At 41.7% G+C, this 25,909-nt stretch overlaps 1 protein-coding gene across 1 annotated transcript in view; it reads right to left on the bottom strand.

Moving 5' to 3' along the window:
• Positions 1-10,528: 10,528 nt before the first annotated feature.
• LOC311144223 (fibrinogen C domain-containing protein 1-like) overlaps positions 10,529-25,909 on the bottom strand; it is a 175,406-nt gene continuing 160,025 nt past the window's right edge. The window contains exons 7-8 of the mRNA XM_084180229.1: positions 16,572-16,751; positions 10,529-10,868 (exon numbers count right to left, since the gene is read on the bottom strand). Coding sequence (XP_084036355.1) covers positions 10,606-10,868; positions 16,572-16,751 — 443 coding nt within the window. The 3' untranslated portion in view covers positions 10,529-10,605. The remainder of the gene's footprint in view (positions 10,869-16,571; positions 16,752-25,909) is intronic.

The following is a 25,909-nucleotide window of genomic DNA, read 5'->3' as shown; positions in this document are numbered from 1 at the left end:
TGGCACCATCCCTATGGTGAAGCATGGTAGTTGCAGCATCATGCTGTGGGGATGTTATTCAGCGGCAGGGACTGGGAGACTAGACAGGATCGAGGGAAAGATGAATGGAGCAAAGTACAGAGATCAAACTATGATAAATGTACTATATTACGTATTGGATCACAAAAAAATACAATTTGTAGTTTACCTATATGTAGTTTACCAATAAAATGGTCTGATGGTGATGTGGATATATTCGGAATACATATCCCAAATGAAATAAATGATCTCACTCCAATACATTTTAATAGAAAGTTAGCAAAAATAGATAAGATTTTGCTACCATGGAAAGGTAAATACCTGTCTATTTGTGGAAATATCACCCTGATTAACTCTTTAGTATTATCCCAGTGTACCTATTTGCCTATGGTCTTGCCTACGCCTAACGAACTGTTTTTTAAATTATATGAGAACAATTTATTCCATTTTATTTGGAACGGCAAACCAGACAAAATTAAACGGGCCTATTTATATAATGAATATGAATTCGGAGGACAGAAATGATTAAATATGAAAGCATTTGACCTATCACTAAAAGCTTCAGTCATACAAAAGTTTTACTTAAATCTGAACTGGTTCTCTAGCAAATTAGTAACATTTACTCACCCCATGTTCAAGAATGGCATTTTCCCCTTTATTTAGATTACAATCTCTCACTTTCAGTTATTTTAAAAGGAAATCATCTCCCAAATATCACCATTTCTAAAACAAGCCAAAGAAAGTTGGTTGCAATTTAAATGTAATCCTCCAGAAACGACAGAACAAATAATGCAACAAATATTGTGGTTAAACTCAAATATACTAATTGATAAAAAGCCAGTATTATTTGAAAAAATGTTTAAAAAAGGTACAATCTTCGTAAATGATATCATAGGTAGGACTGGTGGAGTTATGTCGCACATGCAGCTAACAAAAACATATGGAAATGTCTGCTCTGCCCAGAATTACAACCAAATACTTGCAGCCTTACCGCAAAAATGGAAGAGGGAAGTGGAAGGGGGAAAAAGTAAGGAACTTGTCTGTCGGCCCTGCATTAAAGAACATAATTGGTTAAAGAAAATTGTGATACATAAAAAAGTATACCAGTTTCATTTAAGGACCAAAGGATTGACAGCCGTCCTTATTAGATTGCAAAATAGTTGGGAAGAGATTTTTGACGTACCGATTCCATGGCATAGTGTTTATGAACTGATACGCAAAACGACGCCGGATTCAAAACTTTGAATTTTTCAATTTAAATTATTATACAAAATTCTTGCTACCAATAGAATGTTATTTATATGGGGGATACAATCTTCCCAGCTATGCAGATTTTGCTGCGAAGAGACAGAATCATTAGATCATTTGTTTTGTACTGTCTATTTGTGGCTTGTTTTTGGTCACAGATCCAGGAATGGCTGAAGGATTACAATATTTACCTGGAGCTAACCCTGCATATAGCACTACTGGGTGATCTGAAAAGTTATAGTCAATCGATCAATAATATAATAATACTTTTAGCAAAAATGTTTATTTTCAATTTACAATCTGAAGAAACAATGAGAATAGAAGGGTTCAGAACTTTTGTGAAACATCACAGTACAGTTGAAAAATATATGGCAAATAGAAATCCAATATGGATGGTGTTAAGAGATAGATGGTAGGTGTTGAATGGAGCTGAAGGATGGGACTAATAACAACTAATAACAGCAAGATAACCAATGAAGGGCATGCTGTGTCCATAATACGTATATACAGTGGGGAAAAAAAGTATTTAGTCAGCCACCAATTGTGCAAGTTCTCCCACTTAAAAAGATGAGAGAGGCCTGTAATTTTCATCATAGGTACACGTCAACTACGACAGACAAATTGAGCATTTTTTTCTCCAGAAAATCACATTGTAGGATTTTTAATGAATTTATTTGCAAATTATGGTGGAAAATAAGTATTTACTACCTTCAAACTCAGTGCCTCTTTGCTAGACATCATGCGAAAATCAAAAGAAATCAGCCAAGACCTCAGAATTTTTTTTGTAGACCTCCACAAGTCTGGTTCATCCTTGAGAGCAATTTCCAAACGCCTGAAGGTACCACGTTCATCTGTACAAACAATAGTACGGCATGACGCAGCCGTCATGCCATTCAGGAAGGAGACGCATTCTGTCTCCTAGAGATGAACGTACTTTGGTGCGAAAATTGCAAATAAATCCCAGAACAACAGCAAAGGACCTTGTGAAGATGCTGGAGGAAACAGGTACAAAACTATCTATATCCACAGTAAAACAAGTCCTATATCGACATAACCTGAAAGGCCGCTCAGCAAGGAAGAAGCCACTGCTCCAAAACTGCCATAGAAAAAGCCAGACTACGGTTTGCAACTGCACATGTGGACAAAGATCGTACTTTTTGGAGAAATGTCCTCTGGTCTGATGAACAAAAATAGAACTGTTTGGCCATAATGACCATCGTTCTGTTTGGAGGAAAAAGGGGAACACTTGCAAGCCGAAGAACACCATCCCAACCGTGAAGCACGGGGGTGGCAGCATCATGCTGTGGGGGTGCTTTGCTGCAGGAGAGACTGATGCACTTCACAAAATAGATGGCATCATGAGGAAGGAAAATTATGTGGATATATCGAAGGAACATCTCATCTCAAGACATCAGTCAGGAAGTTAAAGCTTGGTCGCAAATGGATCTTCCAAATGGACAATGACCCCAAGCATACTTCCAAAATTGTGGCAAAATAGTTTAAGGACAAAAAGTATTGGAGCGGCCATCACAAAGCCCTGACCTCAATCCTATAGAAAATGTGTGGGCAGAACTGAAAAAGCGTGTGCGAGCAAGGAGGCCTACAAACCTGACTCAGTTACAACAGCTATGTCAGGAGGAATGGGCCAAAATTCACCCAACTTATTGTGGGAAGTTTGTGGAATGCTACCCGAAACGTTTGACCCAAGTTAAACAATTTAAAGATAATGCTACCAAATACTAATTGAGTGTATGTAAACTTCTGACCCACTGGGAATGTGATGAAATAAATAAAATCTGAAATAAATAATTATCTCTACTATTATTCTGACAATTCTCATTCTTAAAATAAAATGGTGATCCTAACTGACCTAAGACATGGAATTTTTACTAGGATTAAATGTCAGGAATTGTGAAAAACTGAGTTTAAATGTATTTGGCTAAGGTGTATGTAAACTTCCGACTTCAACTGTGTATGTATATATATATATGTATATGTGTATATATAATGTATGTATATATATACACTGCTCAGAAAAATAAAGGGAACACTAAAATAACACATCCTAGATCTGAATGAATGAAATAATCTTATTAAATACTTGTTTCTTTACATAGTTGAATGTGCTGACAACAAAATCACACAAAAATTATCAATGGAAATCAAATGTATCAACCCATGGAGGTCTGGATTTGGAGTCACCCTCAAAATTAAAAGTGGAAAACCACACTACAGGCTGATCGAACTTTGATGTAATGTCCTTAAAACAAGTCAAAATGAGGCTCAGTAGTGTGTGTGGCCTCCACGTGCCTGTATGACCTCCCTACAACGCCTGGGCATGCTCCTGATGAGGTGGCGGATGGTCTCCTGAGGGATCTCCTCCCAGACCTGGACTAAAGCATCCGCCAACTCCTGGACAGTCTGTGGTGCAACGTGGCGTTGGTGGATGGAGCGAGACATGATGTCCCAGATGTGCTCAATTGGATTCAGGTCTGGGGAACGGGCGGGCCAGTCCATAGCATCAATGCCTTCAACTTGCAGGAACTGCTGACACACTCCAGCCACATGAGGTCTAGCATGGTCTTGCATTAGGAGGAACCCAGGGCCAACCGCACCAGCATATGGTCTCACAAGGGGTCTGAGGATCTCTACTCGGTACCTAATGGCAGTCAGGCTACCTCTGCCGAGTACATGGAGGGCTGTGCGGCCCCCCAAAGAAATGCCACCCCACACCATGACTGACCCACCGCCAAACCGGTCATGCTGGAGGATGTTGCAGGCAGCAGAACGTTCTCCACGGCGTCTCCAGACTCTGTCACGTCTGTCACATGTGCTCAATGTGAACCTGCTTTCATCTGTGAAGAGCACAGGGCGCCAGTGGTGAATTTGCCAATCTTGGTGTTCTCTGGCAAATGCCAAACGTCCTGCACGGTGTTGGGCTGTAAGCACAACCCCCACCTGTGGACGTCGGGCCCTCATACCACCCTCATGGAGTCTGTTTCTGACCGTTTGAGCAGACACATGCACATTTGTGGCCTGCTGGAGGTCATTTTGCAGGGCTCTTGCACAAAGGCGGAGGTAGCAGTCCTGCTGCTGGGTTGTTGCCCTCCTACGGCCTCCTCCACGTCTCCTGATGTACTGGCCTTTCTCCTGGTAGCGCCTCCATGCTCTGAACACTACGCTGACAGACACAGCAAACCTTCTTGCCACAGCTCACATTGATGTGCCATCCTGGATGAGCTGCACTACCTGAGCCACTTGTGTGTGTTGTAGACTCCGCCTCATGCTACCACTAGAGTGAAAGCACCGCCAGCATTCAAAAGTGACCAAAACATCAGCCAGGAAGCATAGGAACTGAGAAGTGGTCTGTGGTCACCACCTGCAAAACCAGTCCTTTATTGGGGGTGTCTTGCTAATTGCCTATAATTTCCACCTGTTGTCTATTCCATTTGCACAACAGCATGTGAAATGTATTGTCAATCAGTGTTGCTTCCTAAGTGGACAGTTTGATTTCACAGAAGTGTGATTGACTTGGAGTTACATTGTGTTGTTTAAGTGTTCCCTTAATTTTTTTGAGCAGTGTATATAATGTATGTATATATGTGTATATAATTTATGTATGTATGTATATATATATGGGTGTATATATATATATAATTTATGTATATATATATATAATGTATGTATGTATATATATATACATATATAATGTATGTATATATAATGTATGTATATGTAATGTATATATGTGTATGTTTGTATGTATATGTATAATATATAGATAGATAATCAAATAAAATAAAATTTTATTGGTCACATGCGCCGAATACAACAGGTGCAGACATTACAGTGAAATGCTTACTTACAGCCCTTAACCAACAGTGCATTTATTTTTAACAAAAAAAGTAAAAAATAAAACAACAACAAAAAAAGTGTTGAGAAAAAAAGAGCAGAAGTAAAATAAAATAACAGTAGGGAGGCTATATATACAGGGGGGTACCGGTGCAGAGTCAATGTACGGGTACACCGGCTAGTTGAGATAGTTGAAGTAATATGTACATGTGGGTAGAGTTAAAGTGACTATGCATAAATAATTAACAGAGTAGCAGCAGCGTAAAAAGGATGGGGTGGGGGGGGCAGTGCAAATAGTCCGGGTAGCCATGATTAGCTGTTCAGGAGTCTTATGGCTTGGGGGTAGAAGCTGTTGAGAAGTCTTTTGGACCTAGACTTGGCACTCCGGTACCGCTTGCCGTGCGGTAGCAGGGAGAACAGTCTATGACTAGGGTGGCTGGAGTCTTTGACAATTTTGAGGGCCTTCCTCTGACACCGCCTGGTATAGAGGTCCTGGATGGCAGGAAGCTTGGCCCCAGTGATGTACTGGGCCGTACGCACTACCCTCTGTAGTGCCTTGCGGTCGGAGGCCAAGCAGTTGCCATACCAGGCGGTGATGCAACCAGTCAGGATGCTCTCGATGGTGCAGCTGTAGAATTCTTTGAGGATCTGAGGACCCATGCCAAATCTTTTCAGTCTCCTGAGGGGGAATAGGCTTTGTCGTGCCCTCTTCACGACTGTCTTGGTGTGTTTGGACCATGATAGTTAGTTGGTGATGTGGACACCAAGGAACATGAAGCTCTCAACCTGTTCCACTACAGCCCCGTCGATGAGAATGGGGGCGTGCTCAGTCCTCTTTTTTTTCCTGTAGTCCACAATCATCTCCTTTGTCTTGGTCACGTTGAGGGAGAGGTTGTTGTCCTGGCACCACACGGCCAGGTCTCTGACCTCCTCCCTATAGGCTGTCTCATCGTTGTCGGTGATCAGGCCTACCACTGTTGTGTCGTCGGCAAACTTAATGATGGTGTTGGAGTCGTGCCTGGCCATGCAGTCATGGGTGAACAGAGAGTACAGGAGGGGACTGAGCACGCACCCCTGAGGGGCCCCCGTGTTGAGGATCAGTGTGGCAGATGTGTTGTTACCTACCCTTACCACCTGGGGGCGGCCCGTCAGGAAGTCCAGGATCCAGTTGCAGAGGGAGGTGTTTAGTCCCAGGATCCTTAGTTTAGTGATGAGCTTAGAGGGCACTATGGTGTTGAATGCTGAGCTGTAGTCAATGAATAGCATTCTCACGTAGGTGTTCCTCTTGTCCAGGTGGGAAAGGGCAGTGTGGAGTGCAATAGAGATTGCATCATCTGTGGATCTGTTGGGGCGGTATGCAAATTGGAGTGGGTCTAGGGTTTCTGGGATAATGCTGTTGATGTGTATCTATGTATCTATGTATGTATGTATGTATATATGTGTGTGTGTATATATATATATATATATATATATATATAATGTATGTATATATATATAATGTACAGTGGGGAGAACAAGTATTTGATTCACTGCTGATTTTGCAGGTTGTCCTACTTACAAAGAATGTAGAGGTCTGTCATTTTTATCATAGGTACACTTCAACTGTGAGAGACGGAATCTAAAACAAAAATCCAGAAAATCACATTGTATGATTTTTAAGTAATTAATTTCATTCCGCCCAAGAAGAGGCAAACAAGATAAAAACCCACGCCAAACTTAAAGATCAGACAAAGGAATGTTTGTCTAGAAATCAAACAGGGAGCGCCAATTTAAAGTGTTGCGATAGCCACTCTTAAACAGCACCTGGGCCAGCACAGGTGAAATATCTTCCCACTAACGAGATGGCAACCAGCACAGGTGTAACACATACTGACTAATGAGGTGACACCAATCGGTGCGCCCTACTTGCTAAAGTCCAACCTTTAAAACATAAATGGAAAAACCCCAAACCCGTAACAATTACGATACAGGTGGAAGATGTATGAGTCCCATTCCCATGAGCGTACCATCCTCCTTCAGGCCATGGATCAGGCATGCAATGACCTCAATCCAGATCTATGTCAGGCTTGGATTCGCCATGCCAAAAGGCTTTTCTCCAGGTGCATGAACAATGAGGACCTGTGGATGAGAACCTATGGCCAAAAGCTCAAGACAGACTTCATGCAAACTAGTGCCTGCTAAACGTTGTTTCTTTAATTTCTTTAATTTGTTTTGTGTATCTAGCATTTTTTTCTATTGGATTAATTGGTTGTTGAAATAACAACACTGAAAAAAAAAGTGTTGGTCCCATGTTTCATGAGCTGAAATAAATGTTCCTTATGCACAAAAAGCTTATTTCTCTCAAATTTTAGGCACACATTTGTTTACATCCCTGTTAGTGAGTGTTTCTCCTTTACCAAGATAATCCATCCACCTGACAGGTGTGGCATATCAAGAAGCTGATTAAACAGCATGATCAATACACAGGTGCACCTTGTGCCGGGAATAATAAAAGGACACTTTAAAATGTGCAGTTTTGTCACACGTCACAATGCCACAGATGTCTCAAGTTCTGTTTTGTTTTTGTGGTGAAAGATGTCTTCAAACAACATTAATGCACAATAAAATGTGAATATGAGACTTGCTACATTACAAGTGTAACCAGTTTGGAGTTTTGCACCAAGAGTTTTGAAAATTCACCACATACTTGTGAAAATAGCACTAAAGCAATTGAAAGAACTGTACTAATATAGTAGCCTACAGTATATCTGTAGAAAAACTCTATTTTTGTCCCTTCCCCCAAATGACAAACTGACAGTACTCTGTTATTGAGAATGTTTTATTTAACGTCCCTCTTATGGTGGAATTGTCATCTAATTGAGTAACTATAATGAGTTATATGATTAGGCTACAATCATAAGAAAGAAATAACAAAGTTTGTAAAATGATAAATGTTAGTACTCTATTAAGCTTTTAAACATACTTTACCACCTAGCCCCTTCAAACCTTTTATTTTAAAATACTGTGATGAGACAACTTTACACATCTAAACACAATGTTGTTGTTTTTTAATTCCTTTTGAGACCAAAACAAAAATTATACTGAATGTCAATCTGAAGATCTGATTATAAAGTGCTCATATTGGACTGAGGGATCTTTTACAACAACAGCTTACCATTATAAACACACTCAAAACAATACCAACATTACAATCTCACCTTAAGTGTGTTTCAGCCAAACTTAAACAGACCTCTCTACCGATCACCATATTGGTGAGGTTAATAAGAGATGTTTTCACTCAACCTTTAAATAGAAAGACTAGCTGCATCATGACAAAACAAACAGTAAATTAAACATAAATACAAAATTACAGTAAATTAACAATGGCTGCAACATACTACAGAATGCATAGAAGACCACCACATTCCCGGAAAACACACCACACAATGTTGTCTCAACATTGACTCCAAGTTGTGAGCCTCAATGTGCCATTTCTACTTTGTAATAACATTTGTCACTGACTTTTATAGCTGAGGAGGCACCACCAGATCTGCCTTCAAATACTATTTCAGGTATTTCAATTACTTTTCAAGACATTTGAAAACAATTATTTATATATGACATGTATAGGTCTTATTTCACTTTTTAATCACAATATGCAACCCATACTTTACATTGGTGTCTCATGAAAGAGGACAAGATGCCATGTTACTTTTTTTAAAACCAAAATGGTTTCAAAAAGCCTGTCGGACATTGAGCAGCGATCTGGTCTGAAGATACGCCCTCCAATGCTAAAAAGCCACTCCACAGCTGCGGAGGATGCTGGGACGTGTAAGTACTCAGCAGCAACTCTGCTCAGTGTTGGGTATGTGTGACTGCATGTATTTCAGAATGTCAGAGGATCAGTAGTTGGTGGAAGATATGGGGTGATTAGGTCATCCTCAATTTCTTTTTTGTTTTTGGTAACATTTAATCAGCCCCATCCCTCAAGGGTTTAACAAAACAGTGTTGGGGTGATTGCCACTTTAAAGTCACATTGAGCAATTAATTGATCGATTTACTTAGAACATATATTCATAGAATTGTATATAAGCATCTGGCTTTTGCTAAACTTTTAGAGCAGAGTATTTGAGGGTATTTGAAATATGTTGGGTGAAAAGGGTTTCAAATAGTGTTCCAGAAAAGTATTTGAAAATACTTTCAAATACAATTTGGTAGACTTTGTAAGTGTTTGAATTTTTATAAACATTCAAATACTCATATAAAAGTAATTGTTTTGGGCTGTATATTTAAAAATACTCAAATACAAAACCAAAATTATTTTTTATAACAGATACAAATGTATTTGAACCCAGGTCTGGAAACCACACAGATGTACAATTGTCTGCTACCTCTAAGGTATCGAACGCAATATCATATCACTGTAAAGAAAGAGAAAGACATACACTCATACGGTACCAGTGACACAATGTCATTCAACATCTGGGCAAATGAACGGCTGGTCTTTGCAGGGATTGAGTTGCCAGCAGTCGTTGTATTATGTCACAAACAATGTTTAACTTTTCTTTTTTTTTTTTTGGGGTGCCCATAGGGGAATCTACATTTTTGGTACTCTGACTGAGTAAAGGACACAGTTTGCCTTACTTTATCAATCACCTCCTGTACACATATTGACAGACTAGAAGGCTTCAGGAGTAAACAAAATCCATATATTGAAAGGACTAATTTGAGTTGAGTCAAGACAGCATGTCAGTGAATAGACTTGGTTCTCAGTGAGAGAAAGGAAAGCCTTATCAGACAATGAGGTGAACTTATAGGCTAGAACCTACTGTCTGAGAAGGTTTCCACCAACAGCTGGAAGGCTACACAGATCCAGGCCTCTGATTATAATTGGCACGCCGCTGGCCTAGCCCTTTCAGATATTCTCTTAATTCTCTCTACTTTCATTGTAACAGGTCACACACGCATGCTGCTCAAAGCCACTCTTGTGGCATCATTGTCTTTGGAAATGTCATGTAAAAGACAAGGCTGTCTTCTGTGAAGTGATTGGGTTGGCTTTAAAAACCCCTGCGTAACACTTAGGAGAACTCAGGCTGCTGTCAGACGCAAAGTTAACTATACATACAAGCAGCTGGGACAACCCAAATAAACTGTAGGAAACTCAATTCATTCAACTCAATTTCACTCAAGAGAATGAGAGAAATCCTAACATTCCACAGCTTTCCCTCCAAAAGCACAACAATACTGTAGTTCTAACATTGTCTGCATTATTTTGACATAATTCTTAGAAACATGATCAGATCAGCAAAAGGTTAAAAAACCTTGGAGGCTTCGACACAACACCACAAAATGGTCAACGTTTGGAGGGGATTAAGAATGTGTTTGGACAGGGGTTACAGTACGAGCAGATTAAGGTTCAGAGTCCTTATTCTAATTTACGGCAGGTAGAGTGTCTTTAATAACGCCTAAGTCCATCAATCTATGGTTTCTCGTAGTATCTGTTCCCTCTCATTTGTTCTCCTCTGTCGTGGCTCTAATCTTCATCTCAGTGAATTTGAGGGAGTACTGCCAGCCCGTCCAGGAGGACCACTCGATGCCGTCGGCGTAGGAGGTGTGCTGCCCACGCAGGTACTGTCCGTTCAGGTTGGACGTGTGGCAGTTGCGGTACCACCAGGCGCCGTGGTAGAAGGAGGCACAGTTGTTCTCTGAGTGGTCGTTATCTTGGTCCTTGGTGGTGAATTTCATCCCGTTGTGTTTGAGCATTGAGTCGCCTTACAAAGACAGACAGAAGGAGGGGTGGGTGAAGCAACAGGGAGGAGAGAGAGAGAGAGAGAGAGAGCGAAATAGAGAGAGGGTGGGGAATGAGAGAGGTAGCCAGCATTTTAGCACTTTGATAGGATCATGATGACATGTATGGTGGTATATGTGTGAGAGGTTTAAAAAGAAAGACCATTACTGCAGGGTGGAATATAACATTATACTGTTAATATAACATTATACTGAAAACCACAGGGACGGGCAAGTAAATGACTTTGCTACTGCCAGGTTCTGTGTTAGTGTGAGTGAATGAGTTAGTGAGTGAGAGTAAGAGAGAGAGAGAGAGAGAAATCACTGTCTAAATGTGTTGACATGATAGCTCAGCTGACTTGAATACAGCTTGTTTCCAAAGCTAAGCAGAGTACATAGAGGTAGCTCTGGATGGTATACTTGTTCTCACTGAAGATTATTACCCATTATATCCCACGGGGGGCCAGTATGAAAAATGTATGCACTCACTAATTGTAAGTCGCTCTGGATAAGAGCGTCTGCTAAATGACAAAAAAAGTAATATATACCAGTAAGAGTCAACGTTCAGGCCGGAATTGTTGGACTGTGGCTTCGCATTTTATTTCAATATACCTCTTTATTTAGGTTGATGGCATGACGTTGAAACAATGACGTTGATTCAAACATACCATTTTACTATCAACATTGAAACAAGGTCAAATAAAATATGTCTAATCAGTGTGTGTATGTACAAAATGTCTAAGTGGAATTTTCAATGCAATTTCAACGTATATATAGTTCTGATGATTATGTTGAAATTAGATTGATGTAACAACCTGTTAGTCAAGTTAAGTCAATGTATTTAAGTTTAACCCTAATTTCAATGTTTACAACGTTGGTTGAAATGAGATTAAATCAGTACTGGTTGATTACTTTTTTCAAATCCAATGTATTTTCCACTATGATTTCACGTCACAATACATTGACAAATTACATTGAAACAATGTTTATTCAACCAGTGTGTGCCCAGTGGGATATGTGTGGGTGGTGTTTGTGTGTGTGCATGCTTGCATATGTCTCTGTGTGTGTGTGCAGATCAGAGGAAGAATGGTGGAGAGGCTGTAGGCTGTGGTGGTGGCCTTATTAAACCGTATGATGTATGTCTCAGGGATGTAATGTAGTAGCCAGTGGCGCGTTTAATCAAATCCCCTCTGTGCAGCACAAAGCTCTACTCTGGAGGTGCTAATTCTGCTGTGGCTGGACCAGGCAGCTCTTAGCGACAGCTGCTTATTGCCCACATAGCACTAATTCAATTTATTTGTATTGATATCCACTGTAGTTTGAGTGGTTAGATCGGGAATTTAGCCAGGACACTGGGTTAAAGGGACATTTAAGAAATGTTCTACGTCATAGTCATAATCTCCAGCACCACCCCAACATCTACACAAAGTATGTGAAAATGGTGCTTTCCTATGTTTTCTTGTAAAAAAGATAGAGGAAGAAAAGTGTTTCCAATGACATCATCGGTGTGCATCATGTGATTTTAACCAATTATGAGTAGGCATTGCCTACTAATTGCCTACTAAATGTCTACTAATTGGTTGAGGATGTCATTGGAAACACTTATCTTCCTCTATCTTTTTTTACTAGAAAACATAGAAACGCACCATTTTCACATATGTTGATGTTGGGTTGGTTCTGGACATTTTTGAACTTTCAGTTTAACTCAAAAAATGACATGGGATTATTACAGACCACATGATTTGTTTTGTTCTTGAAGGTGATGAAAGAGTATGGTGATGATAATAGTTAAATCATGCAGTACACAAAGGGCAGTGTCAGTTTATTAGGGCAGTGTAGAACTATATCAGTCTGCCTCTCTTCCTATGGAAAAAGTACCCCAGAGTATTGTAGGCCCAACTATTGTACATCTATTCTATGCTGACTTTAACTGCTTCAACACGCTCATGGATTACCAATAGAAAGGTTGGCAACCTTTTAAATATAGAATTATTGTAAACATAGTGGCAGGATATGATAATGACACACTGCATTGATGATTAAACCTCAAACTCCTTAAGACGCCGTTTAAATGGATGCCTACTGTACCATTATAACAATTGTAATGCAATTTAATGTAACATTGGACACATTTTAATCAAATATCCTGGGAGAAACCTACAACGAGAGCAGTGAAAGTATTTAAACATGCACCAGAATTCATATTCATATTCATAGTGAATACATTAAAAACATCAGAGGGAAATTATGAGCTCCTCTACAAGCATTGTAACAAAACATATTCAACACTCCTGTGGCCCTAGTAATGATACGGTTAAAACACTTTGCTTGGGTAACAAACTGTCATTAAAGAGTTTCTTTCAAGTTCTGAGAGTAATCACTTAAGGTGTTTACCATGACTAGGACACCCAGGCAGTGAAAAGCTAGTGCGCCTCATCATCACAGGTAACTGCACGTTCACCCTATTTCTCTGTCGGTAAAGTGCTCATTTCATGTTTATATATGATTAACAATTCTGTAGGATATAACCAACATGTTTGTTGTTGAGGGTAATGGTTAAATAATCTTTAATGGGATTGAAAACTAATTATCAAAGAACAAAGGGCAGCGACAGTTTTCTGTGTGAACAGAAGGAGAACAAACGGGTAAAAATAATTACAAGTACTATCTTAGTCAATATGTGAACATATCCTTTGTCATTGGTTTTGACAGTCAAATCTCATACTGTTCCTCCCAAATGTCACTTAATTGAAACCAACTATATGAAGAACAAATAATTTAAATCCAGGTATTGAAAGCAAACTCAGGACTGTGCTGAAGTCAAAACAGTGCTGCTGCAGCGTCAACTTTTATTAATGGTCCAATGCTGCCGTTTCTATCTCAATATCAAATCATTTCTGGGTAACAATTAAGTACCTTACTGTGATTGTTTTCAATTAAAATGGTAAAAAATAAGAAAATAAATACACTATATTTACAAAGGTCTGTGGACACCCCTTCAAATAAGTGGATTCGGCTAATATAGACAAACATTGGCAGTAGAATGGCCTTACTGAAGAGCTCAGTGACTTTCAACGCGGCACCGTCATAGGATGCCACCTTTCCAACAATTCAGTTCGTCAAATTTCTGCCATGCTAGAGCTGCCCCGGTCAAATTCTGAAGTGAAAACATCTAGGAGAAACAACGGCTCAGCCGCGAAGTGGTAGGCCACACAAGCTCACAGAACGGGACTACTGAGTGCTGAAGCGCGTAGCGCGTAAAAATCTTCATTACCGAGTTCCAAACTGCCTCTGGAAGCAACGTCAGCACAATAACTGTTAGTCGGGAGCTTCATGAAATGGGTTTCCGTGGCTGAGCAGCCGCACACAAGCCTAAGATCACAATGCGCAATGCCAAGCGTCGGCTGGAGTGGTGTAAAGCTTGCCATCATTGGACTCTGGAGCAGTGGAAACGTGTTCTCTGGAGTGATGAATCACACTTCACCATCTGGCAGTCCGACACACAAATCTGGTTTTGGCGGATGCCAGGTGAACGCTACCTGCCTGAATGCATAGTGCCAACTGTAAAGTTTGGTGGAGGAGGAATAATAGTCTGGGGTTGTTTTTCATGGTTCGGGCTAGGCTCCTTAGTTCCAGTGAAGGGAAATCTTTTAACGCTACAGCATACAATGACATTATAGACTATTCTGTGCTTCCAACTTTGTGGCAACAGTTTGGGGAAGGCCCTTTCCTGTTTCAGCATGACAATGCCCCCATGCACAAAGCGAGGTCCGTACAAAAAGGTTTTGTTGAGATCGGTGTGGAAGAACTTGATTGGCCTGCACAGAGCCCTGACCTTAACCCCATCGAACACCTTTGGGATGAATTGGAACACCGACTGCGAGTCAGGCCTAATCGGCCAACATCAGTGCCCGACCTCATTAAATGCTCTTGTGGCTGAATGTAAGCAAGTCCCTGCAGTAATGTTCCAACATCTAGTGAAAAGCCTTCCCAGAAGAGTGGAGGCTGTTATAGCAGCAAAGGGGAGGACCAACTCCATATTAACGCCCATGATTTTGGAATGAGATGTTTGACGAGCAGGTGTCCACATACTTTTGGTAATGTAGTGTAGCTTCTTAGCGAAGAGCAATTTCTCAAGCAAGAACTTTGCTAGAACTGTCTGGGAGGGGTCTGAGTGGGGAGGGGAAAACTAGTTATTATTGGCTGAGAGGTTTGGAATTCTCTTTCTTATTGGTATATTAACTAACAGGCCAAAACTCCATCCCAACAAAAAAAGGCTGACATTTCAGGAAGTATTTTCAAACAGCTCTTACACTAAAAGGGTATTATCACAATTTTCAAAATGTCATAGTACTATTCCAAGCTCATAGGGTGGAAATATAAACTGAGTGTACAAACATTAAGGACACCTTCCTAATATTGAGTTGCGCATTTGTAGGGGCATGGACTCTATAAGGTGTCGAAAGCGTTCCACACGGATGCTGGTCCATGTTGACTCCAATGCTTCCCACAGTTGTGTCAACTGGCTGGATGTCCTTTGGGTGGTGGAACATTCTTGATACACATGGGAAACTGTTGTGCATGAAAAAAACAGCAGCGTTGCAGTTCTTGCCACAAACCGGTACGCCTGGCACATACCCGTTCAAAGGCAGTTAAATGTTGTGTCTTGCCCATTCACCCTCGGAATGGCACACATACACAATCCATGTCTCAATTGTCTCAAGGCTTAAAAATCCTTTAATATTTATCCTCCCCCTCATCTATGCTGATTTAATTGGATTTAACAAGTGACATCAATAAGGGATCATAGCGTTCACCTGTATTCACCTGGTCAGTCTATGTCATGGAAAGAGCAGGTGTCATTCATGTTTTGTATACTCACGATTTTGACTGCACTGGGCCTTTAAACAAACGTCTTATTTTTTTAATACTAGAGCCTCAATTCATCTGAACGAAAACAAGAGAGGATGAAAAATCAACATTAATTAATAAGATTGGGAATCAATGTTGCATGACTCCCTGGCAGCATACGTTTAAAGACAACCTCACTAATTAAACGCGAGTGGAAGCGGTATTCTCCTCCTGCTTTATGATAATCAGACAGTTTGTTTATGTCAGGCTGTAATAACCTAATGGCCTGCTTTATTTGCCGTGGCCACGGAGGCATCCTACAGCTTCATTATCCCTGCCCTTTCCAGCAGCCCCGGAAGGTCACGATTCTGAGGAGGGGGGAACCTGGGACTAACGGAGTGGATGGACCTAATTAATGTCCAAAAGAGCCCCCCGCGACAGAAGAGCTGAACCGTGGAGAATCACACACACACACACACACACACACACACACACACACACACACACACACACACACACACACACACTCTGCCTGGATGCTGCTGTTCATAATCTACAGCTGATGTAGAACAAACAACAGCCAGAGAAAGACTCTCGTACTGGTGGACAGATGTCTGAATTTGATTTTCCTGATGTTTGGAAATTGTATTTCTTCCCTGAGATGGGGGCATTGACCAATAGGAAGATCAGTAGGACCAATAGGATTGTTTTACAGAAGGTTCCCCCTTTAGACGAACTACAATTTATAAATGCTTTAAGGGGCATTTATAAAGTCTATGAAACAAATGGGTACGAGCCACACTAAAAGGCTACAGTACAGTCGGGTATTGCAGTACCTGCAGTGCCTGAGTAATCAGCAATAGTCAGCTGGTATCCATCCTCATCCGGGTCAACGGAGAACAGTCCCACTCCAAAGGCTCCATACTGGGCGAAGGCTGTGCTGTTCTCAAAGTCCTGCAGGTCAATGCGCAGCTCGTAGTTGGCTTGGATGGTCAGGGCATGCATCCTCTTCAAACCTGAGACGAAACACAGAGGAGAGGCTCGTCATGATCTGACCTGAACAGCTGTGAAAAACATTATTACTCTGCCCTTTTTAAAGTTATGCCCCCTCCGTTCTAGACTTTTCATAAATAAGTCTATATAACACGCTGTCGGTGTTAGAATCTTAATATCACAAACAGAACTGGAGTTATAACCAGTTTTAGGAGGGCATGTCATTTTTTAAATGGTTTCCCCCATTGCCCCTCCTTCTCCTGACAGTTGAATGAGCAGTGCCCAGCTGATAATCACCCCGATAACTGCCTAGAAATTGAACCTAAACGAGTTGATGAGCGAGGGGAAGCGAGCGATGCATGATTCTGTAATCACCAATTGTTGATGAAGAACAGGGTGGGCCGTTCTATTGTATTGATCTGTTCTAATTATCATCTCAAAACGGTATGGACTCTATATCAGTGCACCGAATCCAACCAGTCTTATCAGTCTGATCTTGCCTACTTGAAGTAGGCTACACAGTGAGAGTGTGTGTAATTGTAAATGCTGAACGGCTTTCAATATCTGGGAAAAGATCCACATCGGGCAGCAGCGGAGCAAGTGTCAGAGAATGTGGTGATGAGTCTCGTGGAATCTTACGTTGGCAAGGGGAGAAATGTCACCATGGACAATTTCTTCACTTCACTGTCATTGGCGAACAAGTTGCTTGCAAATAAAACAAGCCTAGTCGGCACCACTGCCTCCCGAGTGGCGCAGTGGTCTAAGGCACTGCATCGCAGTGCTAGCTGTGCCACTAGAGATCCTGGTTCGAATCCAGGCTCTGCTGTAGCCGGCCGCAACCGGGAGACCAATGGGGCGGCACACAATTGGCCCAGCGTAGGGGAGGGAATGGCCGGCAGGGAGGTAGCTCAGTTGGTAGAGCATGGTGTTTGCAACGCCAGGGTTGTGGGTTCGATTCCCACGGGGGGCCAGTATGAAAAAATTAAATAAATAAATAAATAAAAAAAGAATAATGTAAGTCGCTCTGGATAAGAGCGTCTGCTAAATGACGTAAAATGTAAAAAATTTAAAATGAACAAAATGAGTCGGGAGCTCCCTCCCTCTGCACAGAATAAGCCACCTCCACAACGGTGCTGAAGAATGACAAGACAATAATAAAGAGAGAACCGTAAACTATTACGCACTACAACCAAACAAAGGTATGCCAAAGTGTGTCAAGCAAGTGAAAGTTACGAAGATTTGTGTAAACTGTTAGGATAAGGGATAGCTAAAGGAAATCCAACTGCCATTGCGTGAAGACGAACACAATGTAAGCATGAGCTGACAATAATTGACTATGTTCATTATAATGCCATTATTGCTTTTGTGATGATTTTCACTATTTATCAAGGCCACTTGGTGCTTATATTCATGTTTAGGCTACTGATGTTTTCATCATTTCACCTCGCGTCTTGCTGACCGTGCGTCTTGGTGGTTGGAGTATTTATTTTATTTTGTCATTATTGAACACTTAAAAACATATATATATTTTTTACATATAGCCTACAGTAACACAAACTAATGAAAATGCTATTGTTATTTGAAATAAAATAACAATTGTATTCTAATGTTACCCAAGGCCTTCATAAACACAACCAAATTATTATTTTTGCGAGAGCATATATGAAATGTATTAATTACACTGTTAGAATTTGGCACTCAGAATGACTGCTCATTGGCTTGAAGGGGGGTCCTTAGAGGTCCAGCAGTTCTAGTGTTAAAGATGTAGAAATAGGATTGACACAATGAAGCACTTTCATAACTTTCCATCACTGAACCATTACAGTGTCCATGGCACAGTAACCAACTTTTCAGGTGTTTCGGACTAAACTTTCATAGTGTAAATTAACCATTAGTTTGTTAAATTGTGCCCCTGGGATCCCAGTCATGCTGTCAGCCATCGTGGGCAGCAGTAGTTGAAGACAAGGCATCTGACAGCCAGAGGCAAGGGTGCTGTAGAGGGGCAACACACTCTTGGATCAATAGCTCCAGGGGGACCTTATTCCAGGCAGAAAAAGAGAGGTGAGGCTTTACACCACCATTTGCCCCTATTTCTCTGCAAGTTCTGTATATGGGTGCTTGGTAGGGAACTACTGTGCTCTGCCTCATATGAATTCTCTTTGTAGGCCATAGACTGGTGTATGTGCTGTACCACCAGGACAGAAAATCAATAGGCCAGGAGTTTTTGCCGGTGCTAAGCCAAGCATGCTGCGTTTCTACAACTGTTGTCGACAGTTGTGGAATACCTCGAATGGTTCCCACAAGTGAATCTCTACTGCAGGTGGCCACATTCGTTTTCACTGACTGCATCTTGTTGTTTGAAATGCTTAGCAGATGATATAGGATCGTCAGACGGACAGCCAGTGAGGACAACATTTAGGAGAAAGTCACAATTAACATTAATCACAGAATTATCCATAATGCTCTGTATGCACATTGTCCTTGCTGTGCTACGGTACGATGGTCTCAAATACCAGAAATAGCTAATGTTCTCACACAGACATCTTGGAACTCATCGCTAGCACGGTGATTGACCGATTCACTTCAGGGCTGCTGGAGTGTCTAAATCCATTTTAGATTAAGTTAAACTCCAAAAGGTTCAGCACTCGAGAATAACCTTAATAGTGTGACTGGGCATGGAGAGCCACACCAAGTAATCGCTCTACACCCTAACCTGTCCCCCTCCCGGTGCAGAGACACACAGTTCAAACAGCGGGATCTGTTTGATCGGCTTCTCCCAGCAGCAGGCATTTTGCCATAGTCCATCATCAGGCATAAACAGTGTTGTTTAATGGGTTCATTCTACTGCAAATAGATGGGCTATTTACACTGGAAGGTCATCATTACAGTTTTGACAATGGCACCCACAGATGCAACAGTGAGCCCACTCGTACACCTGTATCGATAGAATGCAAGGGGTTTTCCCTCTCACGGGGCACCATTTGTGTAGGGAATGTTCCTTTTTGTAAGGGTTTGTTACGATCATATAATAAATTAATAAATTATGAATTATGAGATACACTATACAGTACCATTCAAAAGTTTGGATACATCTACTCATTCCAGGGTTTTTCTTTATTTTTACTATTTTCTACAATGTAGAATAACAGTGAAGACATAAAAACTATGAAATAACATTTATGGAATCATGTGGTAACCCAAAAAGTGTTAAACAAATCAAAATATATTTTATATTTGAGATTCTTCTAAATAGCCACCCTTTGCCTTGATGACAGCTTTGCACACTCTTGGCATTCTCTCAACCAGCTTAACCTGGAATGCTTTTCCAACAGTCTTGAAGGAGTTCCCACATATGCTGAGCACTTGTTGGCTGCTTTTCCTTCACTCTGCGGTCCAACTCATCCCAAACCATCTCAATTGGGTTGAGGTCAGGTGATTGTGGAGGCCAGGTCATCTGATGCAGCACTCCATCACTCTCATTCTTGGTCAAATAGCCCTTACACAGCCTGGAGGTGTGTCGGGTCATTGTCCTGTTGAAAAACAAATGATAGTCCCATTAAGCGCAAACCAGATGGGATGGCGTATCGCTGCAGAATGCTGTGGTAGCCATGCTGGTTAAGTGTGCCTTGAATTCTAAATAAATCACAGACAGTGTATCTACACAAGTATGTGGACACCCCTTCAAATTAGTGGATTCGGCTATTTCAGCCACACCCATTGCTGACAGGTGTATAAAATTTAGCACACATCCATGTAATCGCCATAGACAAACATTGGCAGTAGAATGGCCCGTACTGAAGAGCTCAGTGACTTTCAACGTGGCACCGTCACAGGATGCCACCTTTCCAACGAGTCAGTGTGTAAAAATCGTCTGTCCTCGGTTGCAAGACTCACTACCTAATTCCAAACTGCCTCTGGAAGCAACGTCAGCACAAGAACTGTTAGCCGGGAGCTTCATGAAATTGGTTTCCATGGCCAAGAAGCCGCACACAAGCCTAAGATCACCATGCACAATTGTAAGCATTGGCCTTAGTGGTGTAAAGCTTGCCACTGTTGGACTCTGGTGATGAATCACGCTTCACCATCTGGTAGTCCGATGGATGAATCTGGGTTTGGCGGATGCCAGGAGATTGCTACCTGCCCCAGATTGCTACCTGCCCCAACACATAGTGCCAACTGTAAAGTTTGGTGGAGGAGGAATAATGGTCTGGGGCTGTTTTTCATGGTTCGGGCAAGGCCCCTTAGTTCCAGTGAAGACAAATCTTAACGCTACAGCAGACAATGACATTCTAGACGATTCTGTGCTTCCAACTTTGTGGCAACAATTTGGGGAAGGCCCTTTCCTGTTTCAGCATGACAATGCCTCCGTGCACAAAGCAAAGTCCATACAGAAATGGTTTGTCGAGATCGGTATGGAAGAATTTGATTGGCCTGCACTGAGCCCTGACCTCAACCCCATCGAACACCTTTGGGATGAATTGGAACACCGACTGCGAGCCAGGCCTAATCGCCCAACATCAGTGCCCGACCTCACTAATGCTCTTGTGGCTGAATGGAAGCAAGTCCCTGCAGCAATGCTCCAACATCTAGTGAAAAGCCTTCCCAGAAGACTGGAGGCTTGTTATAGCAGCAAAGGTGGGACCAACTCCATATTAATGCCCATGATTTTGGAATCAGATGTTCGACGAGCAGGTGTCCACATACCCTCGGTCATGTAGTGTATATGAGATACTTTTACGACTCTCAACTATGGCACCCACCCACAAGCTGGAGCTGTACATGTTATCATGGCATAATCCCTAATATGAAATCCTATGTACTAGTTTTGCCACTGAAAGAATATGGACTACAGAATTTGACATATCCCAAATACATACACTGTATGTAAAGACACCCACAGATAACCCAGTGACTACAGTAAATGAACCAGCACAGCCTTCAATGTCCTCTCATAGTGAACTTGTGTGGTTGTCAGTGTTGTCGACACAAACCCTCTTTGATACCCATGCCTTTTTAGGCATTGATCCCTGCTACTGCCTGTTATTCCCTCTGCTGGGAGCTGTCTCCAGAGATTGTCTGACATTCTCCGGAGCCTGCAGATCACAGGGAACAGAGGGCAGGAGAACAACACCGCAGGCAAACAGCTTCATATTCTGGAATACGTTGAATTAATTTCGGCAAACTACACTGTGTTTTGTGTGCCCTTAAACATGTGCCGTATTCACTGCCTATTTCCCCTCCCAGAACAGCCTCAATTAATTGGGGCATGGACTACAAGGTGTCGAAAGCGTTCCACAGGGATGCTGGCCCATGTTGACTCCAATGCTATCCACAGTTGTCTCAAGTTGGCTGGATTCTTTCAATCTTTTGTCTTGCCCATTCACCCTCTGAATGGCACACATACAAGTAACATCAAATAAAATTGCATTTGTCACGTGCTGATTACAACCGTGAAATGCTTACTTACAAGCCCTTAACCAACAATGCAGTTCAAGAAATAGAGTTAAGAAAATATCTACTAAATAAACTAAAGTAAAAAATATAATCAAAAAGTAACACAAGAAAATTACATAACAATAACGAGCATGTACCCCCGCACATTGACTGTACCCCCGCACATTGCCTGTACCCCCGCACATTGACTCAGTACCGGTCAATGTAAATAGTCCGGGTGGCCATTTTATTAATTGTTCAGCAGTCTTATGGCTTGGGGGTAGAAGCTGTTAAGGAGCCTTTTGGACATAGACTTGGCTCTCCGGTACCGCTTGCCATGTGGTAGCAGTGAGAACTTGGGTGACTGGAGTCTTTGAAAATGTTTGGAGCCTTCCTCTGACACCGTCTAGTATATATTTTTTACATTTTAGTCATTTTAGCAGACGCTCTTATCCAGAGCGACTTACAGTTAGTGAGTGCATACATTATTTTATTTTTCATACTGGCCCCCTGTGGGAATCGAACCCACAACCCTGGCGTTGCAAACGCCATGCTCTACCAACTGAGCTACATCCCTGCCGGCCATTCCCTCCCCTACCCTGGACGACGCTGGGCCAATTGTGCGCTGCCCCATGGGTATATAGGTCCTGGATGGCAGGAAGCTTGGCCCCAGTGATGTACTGGGCCGTACGCACTACCCTCTGTAGCGTCTTACGGTCAGATGCCGAGCAGTTACCATACCAGGGAGTGATGCAACCGGTCAGGATGCTCTCGATGGTGCAGCTCTATAACTTTTTGAGGATCTGGGGACACATGCCAAATCTTTTCAGTCTCCTGAGGGGGAAAAGGTGTTGTCATGCCCTCTTCACAACTGTCTCGTGTGTTTGGACCATGATAGTTCGCTGGTGATGTGGACACCAAGGAACTTGAAACTCTCGATCCGCTCCACTACAGCCTTGTCAATGTTAATGGGGGCCTGTTCGGCCCTCCTTTTCCTATAGTCCACGATCAGCTCCTTTGTCTTGCTCACAATGAGGGAGAGGTTGTTGTCCTGGCACCACACTGCCAGGTCTCTGACCTCCTCCCTATAAGCTGTCTCATCATTGTCGGTGATCAGGCCTACCACTGTTGTGTCATCTGCAAACGTAATGATTGTGTTGGAGTCATGCTTGGCCACGCAGTCGTGGGTGAACAGGGAGTACAGTAGGGGACTAAGCACTTACCCCTGAGGGGCCCCAGTGTTGAGGATCAACGTGACAGATGTGTTGTTGCCTACCCTTACCACCTGGGGGCGGCCCAGAGGGAGGTGTTTACTCCCAGGGTCCTTAGCTTAGTGATCAGCTTTGTGGGCACTATAGTGTTGAACGCTGAGCTGTAGTCAATGAACAGCATTCTCACATAGGTGTTCCTTTTGTCCAGGTGGGAAAGGGCAGTGTGGAGGCAGAGTTTTTTTCCCTCTTGTTGCACATGTGACATGCTGGTAGAAATTAGGTAAAACCTATTTAAGTTTGCCTGCAATAAAGTCCCCGGCCACTAGGAGCGCCGCTTCTGGATGAGCATTTTCTTGCTTGCTTATGGCCTTATACAGCTCGTTGAGTGCAGTCTTAGTGCCAGCATCGCTTTGTGGTGGTAAATAGACGGCTACGAATAATATAGATGAGAACTCTCTTGGTAGATAGTGTGGTCTACAGCTTATCATGAGGTATTCTACCTCAGGCGAGCAATACCTCGAGACTTCTTTAATATTAGACATCGCGCACCAGCAGTTATTGACAAATAGACAGACGTAGCTTCTCTGTCCTGCTGATGCACGGAAAACCAAGCCAGCTCTATATTATCTGTGTCGTCGTTCAGCCACGTCTCGTTGAAACATGCTATTTTACACAAGGCACCCCGCCCTCCTCCCCCTTTTCTCTGTCTTTTCTTCACACGGATGACGGGGATTTGGGCCTGGTCTCGACAAAGCAGTATATCCTTCGCGTCGGACTCATTAAAGAAAAAATCTTCGCCCAGTTCGAGGTGAGTAATCGCTGTTCTGATGTCCAGAAGCTCTTTTTGGTTATAAGAGACGGTAGCAGCAACATTATGTACAAAATGAGTTACAAACAGTGTGAAAAAACAAACAAAATAGCACAGTTGGTTAGGAGCCCGTAAAACGGCAGCCATCCCCTCCGACGCCATTATTATCACTCCAAGTCTCAATTGTCTCAATGATTAAAAAAAGGCTTAAAAAATATATGTAAATGTAGTATTTCAATGTCTTAACTCTACATCCCAGTGCTCAGACTCCCTTTGCTTAGACTCAGGCACCCTCACTGCATGTAGGCTTTCACCCCTGCTCCTTTTGGGTATTTGATTGACAGTATACATATCTCAAGGCAAACAATTTAACATTTGCGAGCACCAAAGGCATTTATTTGGAAATGAAGCACACTATTTATATTTAAACTGCACTTTCTGGTAAATTTGCATAATTGTGTTTAGGTTTTAATTAGACCCCTTGAGAATCTCTCAAAAATAACACTCTTTGCAGAGGAGAAATCGAACAGCATATCCATTATCTCACACTCCATCTGAACATTCCGGTGTTAATAGATAATTGGCAATGCCTTAAATATTTTTAGTTAATCACTTTGAGACATAAATGAAGACTTGTGTCATAATTACTCTTTGCATGGAAAAGGTGTTGATGGAATTATTAATAATCAGATAATTAAAGTCATTAAAGGCCCAGTGCAGTCAAAAACATGATTTTCCTGTGTTTTATACATATTTCCACATTATGAGGTTGGAATAATACTGTGAAATTGTGAAAATTATGATAATCCCCATTTAGTGTAAGAGCTGTTTGAAAAGACCGCCTGAAATTTCAGCCTGTTTTGGTGTGATAGAGTTTTGGCCTTCCATGGTGAAATCACCACGCGGTAAATTAGTTAATAGACCAATAAGAAGAGCGTTCGAAACCTCTCTGGCAATAACAGCACATTTTCAGTTTTCCCCTCCCCACTCAGACCACCCCCAGACCATCAAATCAAAATTCTTGCTTGAGAAATTGCCCTTTGCTAAGAAGCTATTTTTGTTTCTTTCTATTCATTTTAAATTGAAAACAATCACAGTAAGGTACTTAATTGTTACCCAGAAATTATTTGATATTGAGATAAAACAGAAATGGCTGTATTGGACCTTTAATTATCAGATATGACTTCACATTGTTTAGTGAAAAATACACATAACGTAAAGTTGAGGCAGTTGTTTACATATCAAAGTAGGTTTGAACGGTGATGCCCACATGTCACTATTGCTGAAGTGGAATGATTATGTAAAGACTGCAAATTGGTCAAATATTTTCAAGACTTATTTATTCAAAGATAGATTTTTGCTAAAAAAAACAAGTTTGCATACATTTTAAGGTGAGAAATTAATGTCTTAATTCTCAGCTTGGAGATTGGCCACATTTGATATTAATTGTGGCAGGAGGAAACATTGATCTCTCAACCTTGTTATGATCACGACTAGACTCCCTTTCTCCCCAGATGCAACATTCCTGGCCATCAATTATTAAGAACACACTCTTCCATCTGTGCACAGCAGCAGCAACAGCAGCAGGATTCTACTTCTCAGTAGAGCTTGTCCTTGGTAAAGCATCTAGCTCGGCTGTTCTCCCTTCCCTGTCAGATGATGGCATAGAGAGAGAGGTGAGAGTTAGAGGAGGTGGAGGATGAGGAGGAGGAGGAGGAAGAGGAGACAC

This window comes from Coregonus lavaretus (genome assembly GCF_964263955.1).
Source record: "Coregonus lavaretus genome assembly, chromosome: 17".
NCBI lineage: Eukaryota > Metazoa > Chordata > Actinopteri > Salmoniformes > Salmonidae > Coregonus > Coregonus lavaretus.
The sequence above is the reverse complement of the archived record's forward strand: the minus strand, read 5'-3'. Positions and strand labels throughout refer to the sequence as shown.